This window comes from Tetrapisispora phaffii, chromosome 8, assembly GCF_000236905.1.
Source record: "Tetrapisispora phaffii CBS 4417 chromosome 8, complete genome".
Lineage (NCBI taxonomy): Eukaryota > Fungi > Ascomycota > Saccharomycetes > Saccharomycetales > Saccharomycetaceae > Tetrapisispora > Tetrapisispora phaffii.
In genome coordinates, this window is record NC_016527.1 from 530501 (window position 1) to 549670 (window position 19170).

At 33.4% G+C, this 19170-nt stretch overlaps 8 protein-coding genes and 1 non-coding gene across 9 annotated transcripts; 5 read left to right on the forward strand and 4 right to left on the reverse strand.

Moving 5' to 3' along the window:
- Window positions 1–406: 406 nt before the first annotated feature.
- On the forward strand, window positions 407–1633 carry TPHA0H02240 (uncharacterized protein; the record flags this gene model as incomplete). The annotated part of the gene is made up of 1 exon (XM_003686814.1): window positions 407–1633. One exon carries the CDS (start codon window positions 407–409, stop codon window positions 1631–1633), a length of 1227 nt encoding a protein of 408 aa, XP_003686862.1.
- Window positions 1634–2309: 676 nt separating this feature from the next.
- THR4 (threonine synthase THR4) lies at window positions 2310–3857 on the forward strand (the record flags this gene model as incomplete). Its single annotated transcript, XM_003686815.1, has 1 exon — window positions 2310–3857. One exon carries the CDS (start codon window positions 2310–2312, stop codon window positions 3855–3857), a length of 1548 nt encoding a protein of 515 aa, XP_003686863.1.
- Window positions 3858–4951: 1094 nt separating this feature from the next.
- Window positions 4952–6877, forward strand: TVS1 (Tvs1p; the record flags this gene model as incomplete). Its single annotated transcript, XM_003686816.1, has 1 exon — window positions 4952–6877. The coding sequence occupies one exon, from the start codon at window positions 4952–4954 to the stop codon at window positions 6875–6877; it is 1926 nt and encodes a 641-aa protein (XP_003686864.1).
- A 3015-nt stretch (window positions 6878–9892) lies between these two features.
- Window positions 9893–9985, forward strand: TPHA0Htrna7S. The gene is given in 2 exon segments: window positions 9893–9930; window positions 9940–9985. It is a non-coding gene; the product is annotated as a tRNA-Ser (tRNA).
- A 251-nt stretch (window positions 9986–10236) lies between these two features.
- Window positions 10237–12912, reverse strand: SEC12 (Sar family guanine nucleotide exchange factor SEC12; the record flags this gene model as incomplete). The annotated part of the gene is made up of 1 exon (XM_003686817.1): window positions 10237–12912. One exon carries the CDS (start codon window positions 12910–12912, stop codon window positions 10237–10239), a length of 2676 nt encoding a protein of 891 aa, XP_003686865.1.
- Window positions 12913–14204: 1292 nt separating this feature from the next.
- On the forward strand, window positions 14205–15269 carry TPHA0H02280 (uncharacterized protein; the record flags this gene model as incomplete). The annotated part of the gene is made up of 1 exon (XM_003686818.1): window positions 14205–15269. The coding sequence occupies one exon, from the start codon at window positions 14205–14207 to the stop codon at window positions 15267–15269; it is 1065 nt and encodes a 354-aa protein (XP_003686866.1).
- Window positions 15270–15348: 79 nt separating this feature from the next.
- ZNG1 (GTP-dependent zinc transferase) lies at window positions 15349–16713 on the reverse strand (the record flags this gene model as incomplete). The annotated part of the gene is made up of 1 exon (XM_003686819.1): window positions 15349–16713. One exon carries the CDS (start codon window positions 16711–16713, stop codon window positions 15349–15351), a length of 1365 nt encoding a protein of 454 aa, XP_003686867.1.
- Window positions 16714–17088: 375 nt separating this feature from the next.
- IMG2 (mitochondrial 54S ribosomal protein mL49) lies at window positions 17089–17592 on the reverse strand (the record flags this gene model as incomplete). The annotated part of the gene is made up of 1 exon (XM_003686820.1): window positions 17089–17592. One exon carries the CDS (start codon window positions 17590–17592, stop codon window positions 17089–17091), a length of 504 nt encoding a protein of 167 aa, XP_003686868.1.
- A 292-nt stretch (window positions 17593–17884) lies between these two features.
- Window positions 17885–18109, reverse strand: HUB1 (ubiquitin-like protein HUB1; the record flags this gene model as incomplete). Its single annotated transcript, XM_003686821.1, has 1 exon — window positions 17885–18109. The coding sequence occupies one exon, from the start codon at window positions 18107–18109 to the stop codon at window positions 17885–17887; it is 225 nt and encodes a 74-aa protein (XP_003686869.1).
- Between the last annotated feature and the right edge of the window lie 1061 nt (window positions 18110–19170).

Below are 19170 nucleotides of genomic sequence, written 5' to 3' on the forward strand. Positions count from 1 at the left end.
ACAATATCTCCCACCACCATCGATATATACATAATTACAGTCATATCAGATCGATATTAAAATTCACGTGGCATGGTATTTTTATAGAAATAGGTCGTTTGTAAATTTCACTCACTTTTAGCTTTTTTACATCCGGACAGAATTGATTTATTGGTGATAATTGATATTATTATTTTTTTTCATGAATTTTTCAGTGAACAAACAATATTAGAACTGGAGGATTAATAGATAATATTAATAAGTACAACTACCATTTAGCTTTGATGAATATTTTTTAAAGTTATATTATTATTATAATTAAACTATATTGTGTTTAGTTCTTCTTTTAGTTTTACCTGTAAAAGTTTACTTTAAATCAGAACTCCAAGTATAAGCGCATAATAGGTCATTTTTATTACAACCAGCTATGTCGGTTATTTTCGAAGCAATGAACTCTTTCAGTAGGATTCTAGAATCTATGAATGCTGAATATTTATCCTACACTCCAGAGCAATTGAAGGAAATGTCGGTCTTCCAAAGATTAAGCGTCTACAATTTTACATTTGAATTCTTTTGTATTAGCATCATCGTTCTAATTTTTGTATTTTATCAAGTTGGTATCAGTATCAATAAGGGAAAAGCTGATAAGTTATTTAAAGAATTCAATAACTATTTTGGTCATGATTTGAAATTCTCTCGTGTTGCATTCAGTGACAAAGATAACAAGGAATTACCATACGCTGAGCAAGAAAAAAGTTCTTGGTTCACTTCTTTCGCCACTGGTAGATCGTCTATTGAAAGTATTACCCTAAGAGCCCATTTATACCCCCGCAATAATCCTATCTCTTTGGGCTTTGAATTAGTGTTAGGCTACTTCTTCCCATCTTTGAAAATTAAGGATTTGGAAGAATTCGCTGAATTCACAATCAAACCGAATGGTATTTTCGTCAGTACTGAAACTAGTGAAGCAAATGGTAACGCAAAAGAAATTCTAAAAAATTTCAAGTTTGTTACTGCCATAGTTAATAAAAGTGCAATGAATGAATCCCGTCGTGACAATTTCTTCTTATCCGTTACACACACTAGTGAAAGTGACAAGTTACCTGCAAATTACGTGTATATGTCTGAAGTCAACCAATTCAATGGCATCTATGAAAACTATGTTCCAACTATTTTAAATAAGGATCTTTTATTGAAACTTTCCCACATTTTGAAATTCGTTAGTTTTACCGATTTACCATCTGAAAAACCATTCTCTCAAGCTGAATGGGAAGCCAACCAACAACCAAAAGCCGTCATCCGTGTCTCTTTCCCAACCTCCACCACTGATATTGAAAACATCAAGGTTCTGATTGGTGCTGTTGTTGAAATCTTTGACAAAGCCACTAACAATTTAGTCAACAACAAAGGTACTCAATTCATCAAACCAGACATGTTAAACAAATCCTTAAAATTACGTTCTCAACATTTGGATAGCATCAACAAAGCTATCGAACAAGCCAAAAAAGAACTTGCTGCTGAAAAGAAATACGAAGCAGACAAGGAAATGAGACGCCAAAAGAAGAAATCTGGAGAATTGTTGGAATATGACAAGAAAATGGCAGAAAAGAGGGCCAGGCGTGCCAAGAACAAGCAAAAACAAAGAATGCAATAGAACCCCACTAAATGACAACCGTCTGCAAATTGAACTGCACCATTTTTTTATAACCTTATTCACAAGCATGAAACGCATGTATGAACAAAACCACACCCATTTTATATCCCATATTATATGTCATATATACTACATGAAGTCCATTGACTCACTATAATGAATATAATGAATATAATCGATAAACTATATACATATACTCATTGAAAACTCACTAAAAGATGGTTAAACAAATGATATTCTCACTTGAATACCAATCGAATTACTGTCGTCGTCGAAGTCTTACCACATAGAACATAATAAAGTCACTTGTCACGTTACAAAAATATATCAAGTACGCTTTTAGATGTGAAATTTCTCAACGCTGTAAAACTGAAATATGCAAAAAAATATTCCGCCGATGACTAAATCGCTTCAAACATATTCAAATGTGTGAAGTGATAACAAGTTATAGAAGTGAAATAAATTGTACAGGAACTAATAGACGTTGAGAAGAACAAGTTTACATTGTCTTCGTTGAATAATTTGGATTCATTAGTAACTTAATGTTAATGTTAATTTGATATTTACTATTAAGCTTTGTTGTCTTTCCTTTATGCCATCTTTCTGTATTCATTCTTGGTAGTCATTCATATATTCATATAACCATATCATCAAAAAAACAAATAGACGCGACACAATGGTCACTCCATCTCAAGTTTATAGATCAACCAGATCAGACTCCACTGAAACCAGATCGTTTGAAGAAGCTGTTCTTCAAGGTTTGGCTACCGATGGTGGTTTGTTCATTCCACCAACCATCCCACATGTTTCTGCCGAGACTTTAAAACAATGGTCTAAATTGTCCTTCCAAGACTTGGCATTTGAAATTATGAGTCTATATATCGCAAGGGATGAAATTCCAAGTGAAGATTTAAAAGCCTTAGTTGATAGATCTTATTCTACCTTCCGTTCTAAGGATGTCACACCATTAGTCAAGAATTTGACTGGCTCTAAAGAAAATATCCACATCTTAGAATTATTCCATGGTCCAACGTATGCTTTCAAAGATGTTGCTTTACAATTTGTTGGTAACTTATTTGAATATTTCTTACAAAGATTCAATCAAGGTAAACAAGATAGTGAAAAGAAGAAGTTGACTGTTGTTGGTGCTACTTCTGGTGACACTGGTTCTGCCGCTATCTACGGGTTGAGAGGAAAGAAAGACGTTTCTGTGTTTATTTTATACCCAACCGGTAGAATCTCTCCAATCCAAGAGGAACAAATGACCACTGTTCCAGACAAAAACGTCCAAACCCTATCCGTCAACGGTACTTTCGACAACTGTCAAGATATCGTGAAAGCTATCTTTGGTGACAAAGATTTCAACTCTGGACATCATGTTGGTGCTGTTAATTCTATTAACTGGGCAAGAATTTTAGCTCAAATTACATATTATTTCTACTCATATTTTCAAGTCACTGATGGTAAAGATGAGAAAGTTAAATTTGTTGTACCAAGTGGTAACTTTGGTGACATCTTAGCTGGTTATTTTGCCAAGAAAATGGGCTTACCAATCGAAAAATTAGTTATTGCCACGAATGAAAATGATATTTTAGACAGATTCTTGAAGTCAGGTACCTATGAAAGATCAGATGCCGTTGCTGCCACTTTATCGCCAGCTATGGACATTTTAATTTCTTCTAATTTTGAAAGATTACTATGGTTTTTAGCTAGAGAAAACTTAACAGCCAACGGTTCTGATGACTTGAAGGCTGGTGAAATTGTAAACAACTGGTTCCACCAATTAAAGACTGCAGGTAAATTTATTGTCGACCCAAAGATCATTGCCGGTGCTTCTGTAGATTTCGCTTCTGAAAGGGTCTCCAACGAGGAAACTATCTCTACCATCAAGGACATTTACCAAAACAGTGAAAACCCTAAAAAATACATTCTAGATCCACACACTGCTGTTGGTGTCTGTGCCACCAAGAGAGTTATTGCCAAGGATTCAAACGACGCAAACCTTCACTATATTTCTCTATCTACAGCTCATCCAGCTAAATTTGCCGATGCTGTCAACAAAGCATTATCTGAATTTGAAGGTTACTCTTTCGAAAAAGATGTTTTACCAGCTGAATTAAAGAAGCTATCGACTTTAGAAAAAAGATTAAAGTTTGTTGAAAAACCAGATATTGAATTAGTTAAGAATGCCATTGAAGAGGAATTAGTTAAGATGGGATTATAATGTTACCTCACACTCCTGTAACAAAAATCTAACATCCTCCCCTATCATATATAACTTATAAGAACAAATAAATGAAATACGAACAGTTTGTTATTAATAACTGCCTAACCTACTTATTTCTCTTGCATGTAAAGTGCTCAAACTCTAAGTTAATTCACTTATAATCCCTTTCAACGAACTAAACCTATCTTAGTTGAACATAACCAATATACATTGATAATAACTCTTGAACACTTCTCACTCGACCACCTTCTTGTCTGTAAAATAACATTAGACGAATTGAACTATCTAATATTGATTACTTTACCTTAGCACATACGTGGATATTCCAATGTGTCATCGGAAGACAAGTTTGCGGTTCCGCTTCGTCTTCATCCGTTATTCCTAAACTATGCGTTATTTTGAAGATGCTGTGAACCACAAGAAGCCATTTTAACGATATGCTAATGAAACGTTACGGATAAAACAAAAATCTGACTCAGTGAAAGAATAACTGACAAGTTTCAACTAGCTACCGGTTTTCGTAAATACCTGGTACAGAATAGTAACCGTAACACGAGAGAAATAAAACGTAACAAACAGATCAACCATACCTACACGTTGCGCAGTATCTACTAAATTTTGCTCAAAAGTCAATTGAACAAACGCATATTATACAAACAAATATGAAAAGAACGAGTGAAAGCAAGCTTAAAGCTATAAAAGACTTGGAACTTTCTTTCATAACATTGTAGTGAATGTATTGCAATGGTCAGCAATTACAAAGCCTCTTCCTATTTTGTTTTCTTACAATTACATGGTGGATAGAACAATGTAATGTTTTAAGCATTTTTCTATGCTAATTTTAATTATTGTGCTTGCCTTAATTTATTTTCTTTTAAAAATTATTTCCTTTAAATTATTATTAATACAAATAAACAATGAAAAAAAAGGATTATGTATTATGTAGTATGACTTACTGTATATATAGCTTTCTTAAAAAACGTTACCTTTGAGTAATTGTATCTTTACCTTCCCAGCATAATTGTTGATTAGAATTCCACAATTAAGAAAAGAACTATAAATAGTTAATACCATCAATCATCTATACTGATATGAAAGTCAACATATTGTATAAAACGTTACTACTATCCCTTGTTCCATCATTGATTTCTGCTATACCTCATAATGGTGTCGACCATGGCTCACCTACCACGCACATGATGCCAAACGCTGCTTCAGAGGGCTTGCGAGAAGAATACAATTCTACTACCATTATTCCAACTCCATACGCAATGGCACATATGCATGGTCAGCCAATTTTGGAACAAGCAGGGTTGACTCCAGCACAGAAATTATATTGGGAAAGTTATAATACTACTACTTTCTTAAATAGTGATATGGGCAATAGATCTGCTTTGAAATTCCATACTGTATCACTCATTGTAATAGCCGCTTTCATTTATCCAATTTGTTTAGTACTAAATAATGTGGAATCAAATTGGTATCTACCATTATTAACTGTAAACTTCGGTTTAACAATCATGTCATTGACAGCTTTACAGGTATTTGTAACGAGTTTCCAAGATACTTTATACCCGGGAAATTTATACCGACCAGTTTCTTATATATTATTAATTTTAGCTTCAATCCATTATATAAGTGCTGTAGTTTATTGCGCTATTAAATGGATGCCAAAGGGTTACAACCAAGTGTTGACTTACGAAAACGGCGAAACTCATAATACCTCAATTCCTTTACAAGAATTTCATTCACATAGTGAAGAATCTACTGCATCATCGAATTTCTTGTCAGATGTTCCAAATATTTCAACGGATGTTAATAATAATAATAATAACAATGATATTCATAAAAATAACTTTAACTCAGAAGCAAATATAGATAACTTCGATATAGAAGATCAGAATACACCTTTCCAAGATGGTCAAACTTTAAGAAGTAAGCATTTTAAGGGACAACATCAAAGCCGTAATGAAATCCTAGAGAAAGTTTATGATCAACCAATCATACAAATACTATCTAACAGATTTGGTACATTATTCGAACTTACATTCAATCTACTGAATTATCCTCTATTCGTTTATTATCTTATCTATATAACTATTGGTCTAACAGTTGGCAATCTATTCGGAAAAGGCCAAAGGAAGTTCAACTTACTAGCTCATTTTATTAAAGGTGGTGTATTTATCCTTTTAGGATTTGTATCATTAGCACGCTATTGTGGATTTGGTCAAAAAAGAGGTTGGGCATGGAATAGAATAATTATTTATAGAAGAGATGTCACACCTCAAAACTCCAAACTTTTTGGTTTTATCACTTTGCCTAAGGGTACTATTACAATGGAAGGATTAGAATCCTTCCTAATCTTTTTTTATGGTTCAACAAATGTCTTTTTAGAACATCTAGCTGGTGCTGGTGGCGCCTGGACTGCAAAAGATTTGCAACACGTTTCTATTGCCTTTATGTATATAGGTACAGGTTTATGTGGTCTATTGGCAGAAAAAAATTTAAATGAAAAGAATTTCAAAACGGTAATTGAAAACGCCAATAAAAATAATATAGATGGTGAAATCATTCATGAAGAGGATGTCTTTGCATGTTCAGGAGGCTACTCTCCAAACCCATTCCCAGCCTTCACAATATTTTGGACTGGTATTCTAATGTCACAGCATGCTCAAGCTTCTACTACGTCTACAGCTATTCATATCCAATGGGGCTCATTACTATCATATGGTTCATTTTTTAGAATTTTTACATTCCTAATTTTATTCTTTGTTCCAAATAAAAATTCCTCACCATCGAGACCATTGACGGAATTAATCACGTCTTTTTGTATGTTATCTGGTGGTTTAATATTTATGGAATCCACTGATCAAGTTATCGAAGCCATGGAATATAGAGGATATACTCCAATGTTTACTTTCAATGTCTCTGTTGGTTTTGTAGCTTTAGTAATGGCATGGGAAATGATTTTATTCATGTGGAGGGATTATTTAAAGAACCATAATTCAACAAATTAACTTGTATTGAGTAAAGATTGCATGCTAAAATATTTTGGCTTCATGTCCCTTTAATGATAAAATATAATCAACCAATTCTCATTTGATCGAACTTCTGTCTCTCTTATTTTAACTTGCTAAGCATATATTTTTAATAATCATGATCTGTCTTTAGTAACTAATATAATAATAAATAAGGTTTAATCCTCTTTGCATAAATATGAAAGAAGTCAGTTGAATTTCCAAATCAGTCAAGGACTCAGCTCAAATTAATCAAGAAACCCTTACAATGATTATTCTATGAGCTGATAATGGTCAAATTCTTAATTAGGAAATTAAGTACATGGCCAAAAACAAAAATGCAAGCTTCTAGTTACACGCATCAGAAGATTAATCTATATAGAAAATAAATGCAAAAACAGGAACTTTAAATATATATAAATTTGTAAAGTAGTCAATTTATATGATATAAAAAGTTCTCATAAACAATTGATAGACATGCTTTATTTAACAGTTGCTCAATGAAACATTAGCTCAATATCAAGTTATATTATTCTCGCTCTATACTATTTACTAGCAGTTAACTTATCGATCCGTGCAACAACTACCTTTGTTCGCTAGTAGACGGAACATCTTAAAGTTATATATTCTCCTCTATCTGGTCATCATTTACGCATAGGAAAGAGGTGCGATGGAAGATAATCAACGTATCACCATCTAATCACCAGTGCTTAACAGATGAACCATACAGTTGGTTACCGATGCAGGATGAAGCTCCAGACTACAAAGTAGGAACCTACAATACTTTTCTCGTCAACTTCCAAGTCAGATACATCAATTGGGAAGAATTAAAGGGAAGCTGCACAGAGTTCTTCTGGCTGACCCAAAAAGGCTCCATTGCGGAATACAATTAAAAGTTTTGCAAATTAGCTTATTTATTACTAGCTAATTATCCCAAAAGCGTTATATTAGATCGTTATGAATAAGGTTTTAAGTACAGCAACATTCACATTCATTACAAACCCACCAAAGAACCTTGAATAAGCAATGTATGCGGCTTCAGCAAAGGAACTTGTTTTCATCCCAATTAAAAGATCTAACAATGACTCCAGGTTTGCTTTAACCCCGGAAGCAATGAACTTTGATGACTTATATTCTGCTCAATACCAGATCCACAAATCGACAGTACTGGGTAAACGAAGTTGAAAAAGAATAGTGTTTCTTTAAGCTATCGCAAAGGCAAACACTTTGTCGTCAACTGTCCAACAACTGTGAGAAATCGCTCACAAAAGAGTGAAACACTAACTTAAAAGTTTTCTCCTGTACCAAAGTTATAGCATAAAAAGTAACAAAATCAAAAACGAGAACCAGTCTCCACATAATGGGAAACGAAAAACCTTGGAATTCACAATCGCCAGCATTACGGTTACAGACTTAGTAGACACACAAGGGCGGACTTCTTTGATCTGGAACTCACTTCCTTCAAAACTTCATCTAACTAGCTGCAAGCTTATTCCGATTAAGATCAGAGGAGGAGTATCAGAAGAACTAATCTTATTCCAACAAGTAAGGAAGATAAGGTTCAAAATTGATAAGCAGAAATGCAATATATATCCCATGCCATGACGACAGACCAATTATGGCAACCTGTTCTTAAAAGCCGTTAGTCTAATCAAACAAGATGAACTGTGTCAGACGGAAACAAGACCCCAGAAACAGAAAAAGTAAGACTAATGGATATTGTACCAATATTAGTATATGACGTGAAGTCGGAAATCTAGTATTATCGATCAGCCGGATAGGAACTCAAGCTAGCAATTAGGTACTTAAGACTGAAAGTGTTAGAGCTACCAGATGATAATGGATGCATCTTCTTTATTAGCTTCACAGCGTTAATCAGAGAATTTTGACCTTCTGAGAATCAAGCTTACTTCCAGGAGCTCGTTTAACGTTATTTACAGAAACTGTATTATTATGTAGTTCGTTAGTGTTTATTATTAGGTATACAACTATATTTATAATCTGATTCCCTTTTTTACATAAGCTATGAATAAATATCTCAGAATTATTGTAGTATATGTGACAGAACTAAGTGTTTATGACACTTTGAGTTCAGAACCAATTGATCACTTACTAATGGGAAAGAATGTTCTAAAGCAATCTTTTAAATGACAGATGAGAATTTTTCACTGCAATGTAAATGGCCACGTGATAAACACAGGTGTACAATACAGCACTAAAGATCTTAGGAGAATGAATGGACATATGTACGTGTTCATTCAAGTATGAGGTAACTTATATAATAAGAGGTCATCTAACTCTATATATAATTGTTTAAATATACTAATAAAAGACCAATCGATTATTTAACTATTAAGAAGATGGACTACTCGAAAGCAACTAAAGTGACTGACGACACTAACTTAGACGTTGGTATTAACCAACATAAGCTTGTTTCTCCACAAAATAATATTATTTAATATTGTAAATTAAGACTTTAGGTTCAGTGACAATTTGCTCCTTTATATGTTAATTTATGGCAATTGAAGGGGTTTATGGAATGTCAAATGAAATGATTTAACAATACATTTGAATTGTTCATTGAACGTGGACTTCAATTAATCTTGCTAGTTGTAATTTGTGTTTACCACTAATTAATTGTCGATACTTTAACTTCTAGTTCAAATTTTCCGATTCCTAACATATCTTTATCTAAATTGAAATAATATTATCAAACTAATAGTTGTAATCCAATCTCAAGTGTCAGAATTTTTGATAGGTCATACCAGTTAAATTTATAAAAAGATAGGGCATCAATTAAACGTTTAAATAATGACCTAATCTGAACGAATCGAATAAAATATTTAGATTCCATTTTGTGGAGAAACAAGCTTTACTTGATTGCCATCATGGAAAAAAGATCCGATTTAACGCGCTTCCAATCCTACTATAGTAAGGCTACTAGAAATAGTAAATTTCTGAGTAACAACGCTACTATCAAAGACCTCAAAATACAGCGATAATTAATAATATTTTGGCACTATGGCCGAGTGGTTAAGGCGAGAGACTCGAACCAAACAAGATATCTCTTGGGCTCTGCCCGCGCTGGTTCAAATCCTGCTGGTGTCGAATATTTTTAAATGCCTAATTGTCATATTTCTGTTCAGAGTTTGATGTAGGTCACTTGTGTTAACCTGACATTCTACTAAATATACATTTTTTGATAAATAAAACGTTACTGTTCTTTACGTTGATAACTCATATTGTCGAGCTTTATAAATCTTGATATATATTTCACTAAATAGTTTCCTATATCCATGAGGTAAGGGTGGAAACTGATTTTTATTGACTACATTTTAAGTAAAACAACAGCAATCCCTCTATAATTCATCATGCTGTAGTTGTTCTTGAGTTTGTGTCTCTTGTTGATTAGTATTTCCCCTCTCAACCTTTGGTTCTTTGACCTTTGGTTCTTCAACCTTTGGCTCTTCAGCAATTGGTGCTTCGAGCTTTGGCTCTTCGAGCTTTGGTTCGTCGACCTGTGGCTCTTCAACAACTGGTTTTTCGACCTTTGGTTCTTCAACAACTGGTTCTTCAACAATTGGTGCGTCGACAACTGGTTCTTCGACAACTGGCTCTTCGACAACTGGTTCTTCAACAATTGGTGCGTCGACAACTGGTTCTTCGACAACTGGCTCTTCAACAACTGGTTCTTCAACTACTGGTTCTTTGACCTTTGGCTCTTCAACCTTTGGTTCTTTGACCTTTGCTTCTTCAGCAATTGGTGCTTCGACCTTTGGTTCCTCGACCTTTGGTTCTTTAACCAGTGGCTCTTCAACCTTTGGCTCTTCAACCTTTGGTTCCTCGAGCTTTGGCTCTTCGAGCTTTGGTTTCTCGAGCTTTGGTTCGTCGACCTGTGGCTCTTCAACAACTGGTTCTTCAACAATTGGTGCGTCGACAACTGGTTCTTCGACCTGTGGCTCTTCAACAACTGGTTCTTCAACAATTGGTGCGTCGACAACTGGTTCTTCGACAACTGGCTCTTCAACAACTGGTTCTTCAACAATTGGTGCGTCGACAACTGGTTTTTCGACCTGTGGCTCTTCAACAACTGGTTCTTCAACAATTGGTGCGTCGACAACTGGTTCTTCGACAACTGGCTCTTCAACAACTGGTTCTTCAACAATTGGTGCGTCGACCTTTAGTTCTTCAACAACTGGTTCTTCAACAATTGGTTCCTCGACCTTTGGTTCTTCAACAATTGTTTCTACAACTGTTGTTTCCTCCATGCTTTCTTGTTGTTGTTGTTGTTGCGGATCTTGAACTTGCTCTCCAATGTTTTGTTCATTTTGTATAGATTGGTTACTTGGCTCTTGAGAAACAATTGACGATAGAACGGATTGTGGTATGTTATTATACTTATTAATTGTATCCTCCTCCTCTTGAACGGATGATGGTTCTGGGATTTCAGGTTGACTTTCCAAGTAAGCAAGATCTTCTAAGTTGAATGCAGTCTTTTCAAAATCGTCCCAATGACCACCTTCTTCATGATCTGAAGTTTTGGAGGAAGCGGTAGTAGATGGAGCATCTTCAGAAGGAGAAGCAATTTCTGGTTTAAATGTGGAGGTATAAGCACCTGTTGTTAAAGCTTCTCCAATTGTGGTTGGAATATCTTCAGATGCAGACTTTTGCAAGTAATCATTAATTTTGCTCTGCAGCTGACCGTAGTAGTAATTGTCAGTGCAGTGGTGTACCAGAGTAGTTTTCTTCAATAGTTCGTTATATATACTCTTTGCGGAACCTTTGTATTGTTCAATTTTTTGCTCGTCTAAATATTTATGAATGACATCTCTGTTCACATATTTATCAATTGTGGATTTATCGACATACTTGTGCAAATACTTTATCTTCATGTAATCCAAAGCCTTGATATTGTAGTTATTTACATAAGCCAGTTGGGCAAGATAAGCCAATATGACGATCAACAAGACATTCTTGAAAAATTTCCATAATTTATGAATGATCGAAGTTGATTTAGAGAAATCTTTTGGAACTTCAATGACATGGACAGTATTAGCTGCGGAAACACTTGCAACATATTTAGAATCTGGGGAAAATGCTACTTTTGTAATTGCGAAAGTATGAATTTGATAGAATACTTTCCCAACTGATAAATCTTTCAAGATTACCAAAGCTATAGAGTTATCATTACTGGCAATAGCAGCACATTCACCCGACGGATCAATATCCATTGAGGTAATACCTTTGAATTGTTTTGTAACTAATTTTGATTTCAAGACAGTTGCATTACCACTTTTCAAACTGATTGTGGTCATTACAATTCCGTTTTGCTTATTGTTCTTTAAAACAGCTGCGACAAGGACTGTATCGTCATTGATGAATCTAATTTTCGACAAAATCCAACTCTTGTCAAAATCGGTCTTTCTGATAATAAATCTACCAGTGACGATTGAAATGACTTCTAAAGTGTTTGGTGTAATATAACAAATAACTTTGCCATCTGGAGAGAAATGCATATCTTTCACATCATGTCCTGTATCAATTTCATATTTCTCAGTTAAGTCATTTGGGTCAATGATTCTAATCACAGTAGGAATTGCTGATGAAGCAATCGCACCGACAGTAGCATCTTTTGACATATAAACTAGCTTTGTATAATCATCTGGATTTTTTGAACCGTCAAAATCGATACCTGCAACAAATTTCAAATGATCATTTTCATAATCAAACTTTCTAATATGATGATTACCTGAACCACTTTTAATTTTTTCACTGTTTTCATTACAACCAACTAAAATAATATTTTTAGCAGCATCCAATGTAGTTGGAGAATCATCGTTTGGATCTAAAACAATCTCTCTAAATCTCTTGATAACTTTTTTCTTACTGAAATCAATCCTTAAAGCCGTGATTTTGTTTGGAATACCATTATTACCTTCACCACCACCACCAGCAACTAATAATATTCTATCATTTAAAAACTTAGCCCCATACAAAGGATAACCTGAGTTGTATATAGAAGCAGAAAGTTTCATAATTATAAAATCTCTAATCTGCAGTAGTTCTTAATAATCAATTGATATATAATTTTATCTCTTTGTTGTTGTAATTTTTTTTTTTTTCGTCACTGTTTGCAATTAGTTCAAATAAAACAAATATACTAACACATATAAAATATAAAGAAATAGACTTAATGTTTTAATAGTAAAAGTTTAAAAGGGAAGTAGAAAAACACAACCTAAAAACAAGGTTATATAATAGGACCTAAATTCTCTAATAAATATATGTTATTACTTAACAATTATCAATTACTAATTAGCTCAATAAGAAACTTAAGTAACAATCTTGAATATGATATTAGTTATTGTTACTTTAAAAACCATTTATGTTTAATTGTTCGTTATAAGTTTCAGAAACATAGGTAATTATTATGCAAAGAGTTATTGTGTGAAAATAATTTTTTGGCTTCATATATTTTTATGTTTATTTTTCTCTTGTGCATGTCGCCAGAAAAAGTGTGTGTTCTTAACACGACATAGGATTACGGTTACTTTGATTACTTGTTTGTTGTTCGGGTAAACTGCACGTGCGTGCAAAACACAGACCACAAAACCGAAAACGGACACCAGCAAATGAGAAAAGGGGAGTTGGATCACGTGTGTTAAAATATGTTTGAAGTCACGTGCATTTTTGTTTGCTCACGTGATCTCGTATAGGACTCGTTTAGAAGTTATATAGAGGTTTTTTTTTTCTTTTTTCTCTGCGCGTGTGTCAGTGTGAGTGTGTGCTTTTCTTCAACGAAACATTGAAATATTACTTTCTTTCATACAGCAAATTTACTGCATCAATTGATATTTTCTCATTCTCGAATTCTCGTGTTTTTAAGTTACTAAGATGCCGATGGTCCTGAATTGTATAAAGTCTTCCAAACGAGTCAGCGGTTAATATAGCTACCGAGTACGAACTGTGTGACATTGCAGTTTTGATGCATTTACTGTTAAAGATAATATCAATAGTAACAATTTATACTTTAAGTTATAAACGACTAAAAGTTTTTCAATAGTGGTCTGTTGCCCTTTACTGACTGAGAAATAATGTTAATGACAGAGTAGTCTTACTCATCGGTTAATCATAAACATAGATACACAATGGATAATAAACGAGGTGTTTAATTATTGAATCCATTGTTGATGTCTATTTACTAAGCTACATACATAGCTATATATATATATATATATAATGCGTATTATCATTCTTATTTAAACTGTTGTTTAACTTTTCCTTCGTCACTTACAGAAACCAACACTAACAAGAACCTACAAGTGCAATGTTATTAAGTAAAATATTCATCCAATCCATTCCAATTTTAGCTACACTGCTTTATGCATTTCCAGCTCCAGTTGAACAAAAAACTAAACCTGTTCTACCCAATGTTAACATGCCATATAAGGAAATAAACGAAGAAAGGGTAGCATATGACCTAGACAGGGTTTATGAACCAAATCCACCTCCATCGAGTTATGTTGAATTTACAATTGAGTATTTAGATAAGGTTACTGGTGAAAAGAAGGAACATGAAATTGGTATGGAATTGTATGGTACCATCGTACCAAAGACTGTCGCAAATTTCCTGATGTTTGCAGCTGGAATGAAAATAATTATTAATAAAAATACAAGATTTTTAGCTGTTGCCCGTTATAAACATACCAAGTTTGATGAAATTATTCCAAATCAAAGAATTTCAGGAGGTCATGTATTAAAAGACTTAGGTAGTTTATCAATTTATGGGGGAGCTTTTAAGGATGAAAATTTTGAATTAAAACATGACAGACCAGGTAGACTTTCAATGAGGAATACTGGTCCAAACACTAATAAAGCTGCCTTTTTCATTACTACTGGCCAAGAACCACAAATAGAATATGATGATAAGTACGTAGCTTTTGGTCAAGTGACTCGTGGCTTAGACTTTATATTAAATGAATTCCAATATTTGGACACTGATTCAAATAATACTCCTTTAGAAGAAGTAGATATTAAATACACTTTGAACAATATCCCAGTCAATGGTTACTTACAAGATGAACATAAACTATATTTAGAAAAGTTAGAAAAATTTAGAAATGGGGATCTTTCACAAGGTATAACATTAAAAAATATGATGGAGAAACATTTCCCAGTAGAATCATCTGTCAAAAAATCAAGTTCGGAGAATTATTTTGCAGATGAAGAGAAATCAAATTTTTTCAGTGATGTTGGTGAAGATTTTAGTAAAAATTTTACCTACCTTTTCTTTTGGGTTCTTGTTATTGCATCGTTGGCAACATCTGCATCAAAATATAAAACTATCATCTTAACTGGAGCCACAAAAAGCAATACAATTAAAGGTTACTAATCTTTGTAATAATTCATATATGCTTTTATTAAATAATAGTTATTTTCAAATAAAAACTTATAGACTAATATAGATACACTTATCCCAATACTTTTTTTAACAACGACTCGAAATATGTTTTCTCTAAATATTTTCCAATAAAAACTAATTTGCATTCAGCAATACCTGGTCTTAATTCACCATCTGTGATATCGTACGTTTCTCTTACACCTTGAATGATCTTCACTGCTGTTGAATCAGTTTTAAGATGTTCGATGATTATCAAACCTTTAGTTCTCTGAACCTCCCATTCATCATCATCGTTGTAATGAGATTTGAAATTAGCGGGTTCGTCAGTGACACCTACGAATCTCCATAACAATGGTTGTAAAAAGTTTTTAAGGAAATGTGAGTACTCTTCTTCATTTTTTAATGGTCTAAATGTTAGTGCTACTGTATTCATCCTAGGATCATGCAATGTTGGTCTAGACATTTTTAATTCTTCATAAATGTTTGTCTCATTAATCACTGAATTATCATAAGCATGTATGTCCAACAGATATTCTAAGGCTGTATCACCGTATTTAGTATGATAAATTGGTGCCACTGCATTGATTTGTCTTATTCTATCCTCTAAAACTTTTACTGTTTCTGAACTATCTGGGGAACCTTCTACCCTATCCATTTTATTAAGTAAAATTCTATCAGCCATGGCAATTTGAAAATGCGCTATAGTTAGGTTATTCTCCATCAGAACCTTTTCACCATGCCAGTGCGTATCAGGGGAGACATCATCCAAACATTTTAAGATGTTTTCCGCATCTAAAACAGTGATGATACCATCTAAATATACACAACTATTCAAACCTTCATCTTGCCAAAACATTTTTGCAATTGGTGCTGGATCAGCAATGCCTGACGTCTCTAATAGAATGTAATCAATTTTCCCTGGTGATCGTAAAACCATATCTTCAATTGCTTTGACTCCCACATTTTTTAATGAACAGCATAGACAACCATTTCCCAAATCCAACCATTCCTCATAGGCACTTGACCCGTTTCTAATCTTCATTGCTTTTTCAATTTCACTTGAGTCTCCAAACTCATTTAAAATCACTGCTATCTTTTTATCAGAACCTTTCAATGCAATCTGTTCTAGTAATGTTGATTTACCTGAACCTAAGTAACCCGTAATCACAGATACTGGTATTTTTTTAGTGACAGACTCAAGTTTCTGGGCATCTTGTAATTCATCATTTGCCCTATTTGCTTTCTGCTTAATAATTTCTTCATCTTCCACTTGTTTATTCGCCCTTTCCATCTTTGCATCACTTACAAAACTTGTTGTAACGTCATTCTTTGTATTCTCCAAAATACTTTTAATATTTGATTCTTGCCCTGTTACTAATGTTGGCAACTCACCATCCTCATCTTCTTTATATGCAAAGTTTTTTAATGCTGACATGACAATGTATATGTGTAGATACAACTAATGCTATCGTAGTTGTCTGAAGTGTTTTAGCTCTTACAATGTGTTCTTGATGTATTTTAACTAGTTGTTTATACTTCGATTTCTTTTTATTATGTACTATTCCTTGATTGTGTAATTTTAAAATTATCAATATTAGCGAATGCGGTTCTCATTTATCACTAACAATGTAGACAGCATGAACTCTAAAGGGTGGTTTAAACTATTATTTATAATGTAACATTTTAAACGTTGAGATGATTTAATTTGTATTAAAACATGTATGTATGAATATGTATAGCTTACTATTTACAAAATTTATATCATAGCTATTCACATTTGTAATGGATTTCAAATATATGTACATATATCTCAAAACTTAGTTGACAATAGTTTCTTCAAAAGATCTGTATGATTACCTTTTATTATCAATTTATTAGCTTGTTGTCTTATACTGAATGAATCTGGATCTATGGAAGGCACTGCGTTTTGTAATTCTTTTCTAAATTGAAGAACATTACCATGTATTTTTCTTATCTCTGTGTATGCCACATGTCCAGCTTTTTTGTATTCAGAGTATATTGGTAAATTACCAGTGGCCGACCTTTCAATGAAATATTGCTTTGAATTGAAAACTTTTGAACCTACTAAATCTGTTGGCAAGATGTCTCTAATATCTGGAAACACCATAAATTCATCCACTTCTTGAAGTTGCTCTGATTCAACAGGTGCTTGTTCCGGCGCATGTGAGTGAGAGTGGGTTTCGACTGTATTGGAGTCAGTCAACGAGTATCTTGTGGTAGAGAACAACCTTGAAGCATTTAAGAATGGAGTATGCATGGCAGAAACATTTTTAAGCACCGCGATTCTTGACATTGTGAGGATATAATTTAGAAGTATTATTGGATGGATCTACCTTCTCCTTAATAAAAACTATTTGAATGCCCTTGTTCTCAGCTCAAATACACTGCCTTCACAAAATTTTAAATACATGTTCGAATGTATAATAGTAGAAAGCTTTAAATATAAACTTTAATTGTATAATATTAACTATGGGCTCGAAAGTGAAAAATTGAAATTATGCAGTAATAACAAAATCACGTGACTACAAATTATCTATTTGGCATACAATACAATATGGTATATATGAGGATGATGATGGTTACAATTAGATATAATATAGATCTAAGGAGGTCATACTGTGAATCTCATAATCGTCCAGGGTTATGTGGTTCTTCAACTTGATGTTATTCTTTTGTAAATCGATTTTGTTGATCGAGGAGAGACCTAATTGAACACATATCAATTTCTTCAAGTCTTCAATTGTATCGTCCTCTAAGCATTTGACTTTAATCTTCTTACTTAATCGATCATCAACGATTATTTCAATCATACTTTATTATTGATCTCTAAATGGCTACACACAGACCTTCCACATATAAGAAACAAACACAATTTCCGTATTCAACTCAAAAAAGCTATCGTAAACATGAAGTTCGTAGATATATATATATAGTTAACAATCGATATATACAGAGCAGGTCTTACAACACCAACTGCTCGGTTCACACTATACCGCAGAACCTTCCAATCATTCATGCACTTTCTCTTTCTTCGAAACTACTTTACAGGACAAACCAAATTCGAGAGAACTTTTTTCAGTCACTACGTTTATTTTTCATACATGGGTGAATACAAACTTCGGATTCTAGTAACAACTAGATTTGATGTTTTAAAGTTACTGCGTAATCATCGTCAAATAAGAATTTACAAGTCAATCTCTCTCTCTGGCTCTTGTTCTCTTCTGTACTCTTCGCACATCCATTCTGTCATGTAACTGCCAATGAATATATACATACAAGATTGTGTGCCTAATGGAACTTATACAAAATGCATATATGCAAGATTTTCATTTCTGAAATTGTATTATATGTTTTTTTGGTCTCTCGACACTCTCTTCTAGTGAGGTTTCTTGTTAGTTAATGCATCTCTCTGCAGGTCCCCATGTCCTATATTGTATCATTTACTGTAGGGGGGAATAAATTTGTTCTTTATTTCGTTTATTTTGCACACTTTTTGTTAACTTAACAATCCAAACTCTCTCTGAATTCATTGATCTCTATTATATAGTAACTTATTGCATACACTTATTTACCTTCGTTCTGTGTATATCTCTCTTTATTGTATTGTCTATCCACTTTGATATTTTCATTTTATTTCATTTATTTTTTTTGGTTCATTGGAATTGTTTGACTCGCAAATTCTTTTAACGTCATTTTTTTAAACCTCTTAACATGGTGGTACTTTTAGATTATTCCTATTCATGGTATATGCTTAATAATATACCTCTTATAATTGATTAAGTTATATATATATGTGTGTGTAAGTTAATTATATAATTATACATATACATATGTTTGTTTGTAGGTGTACTTTTTGTGGATTCTTTTCGAG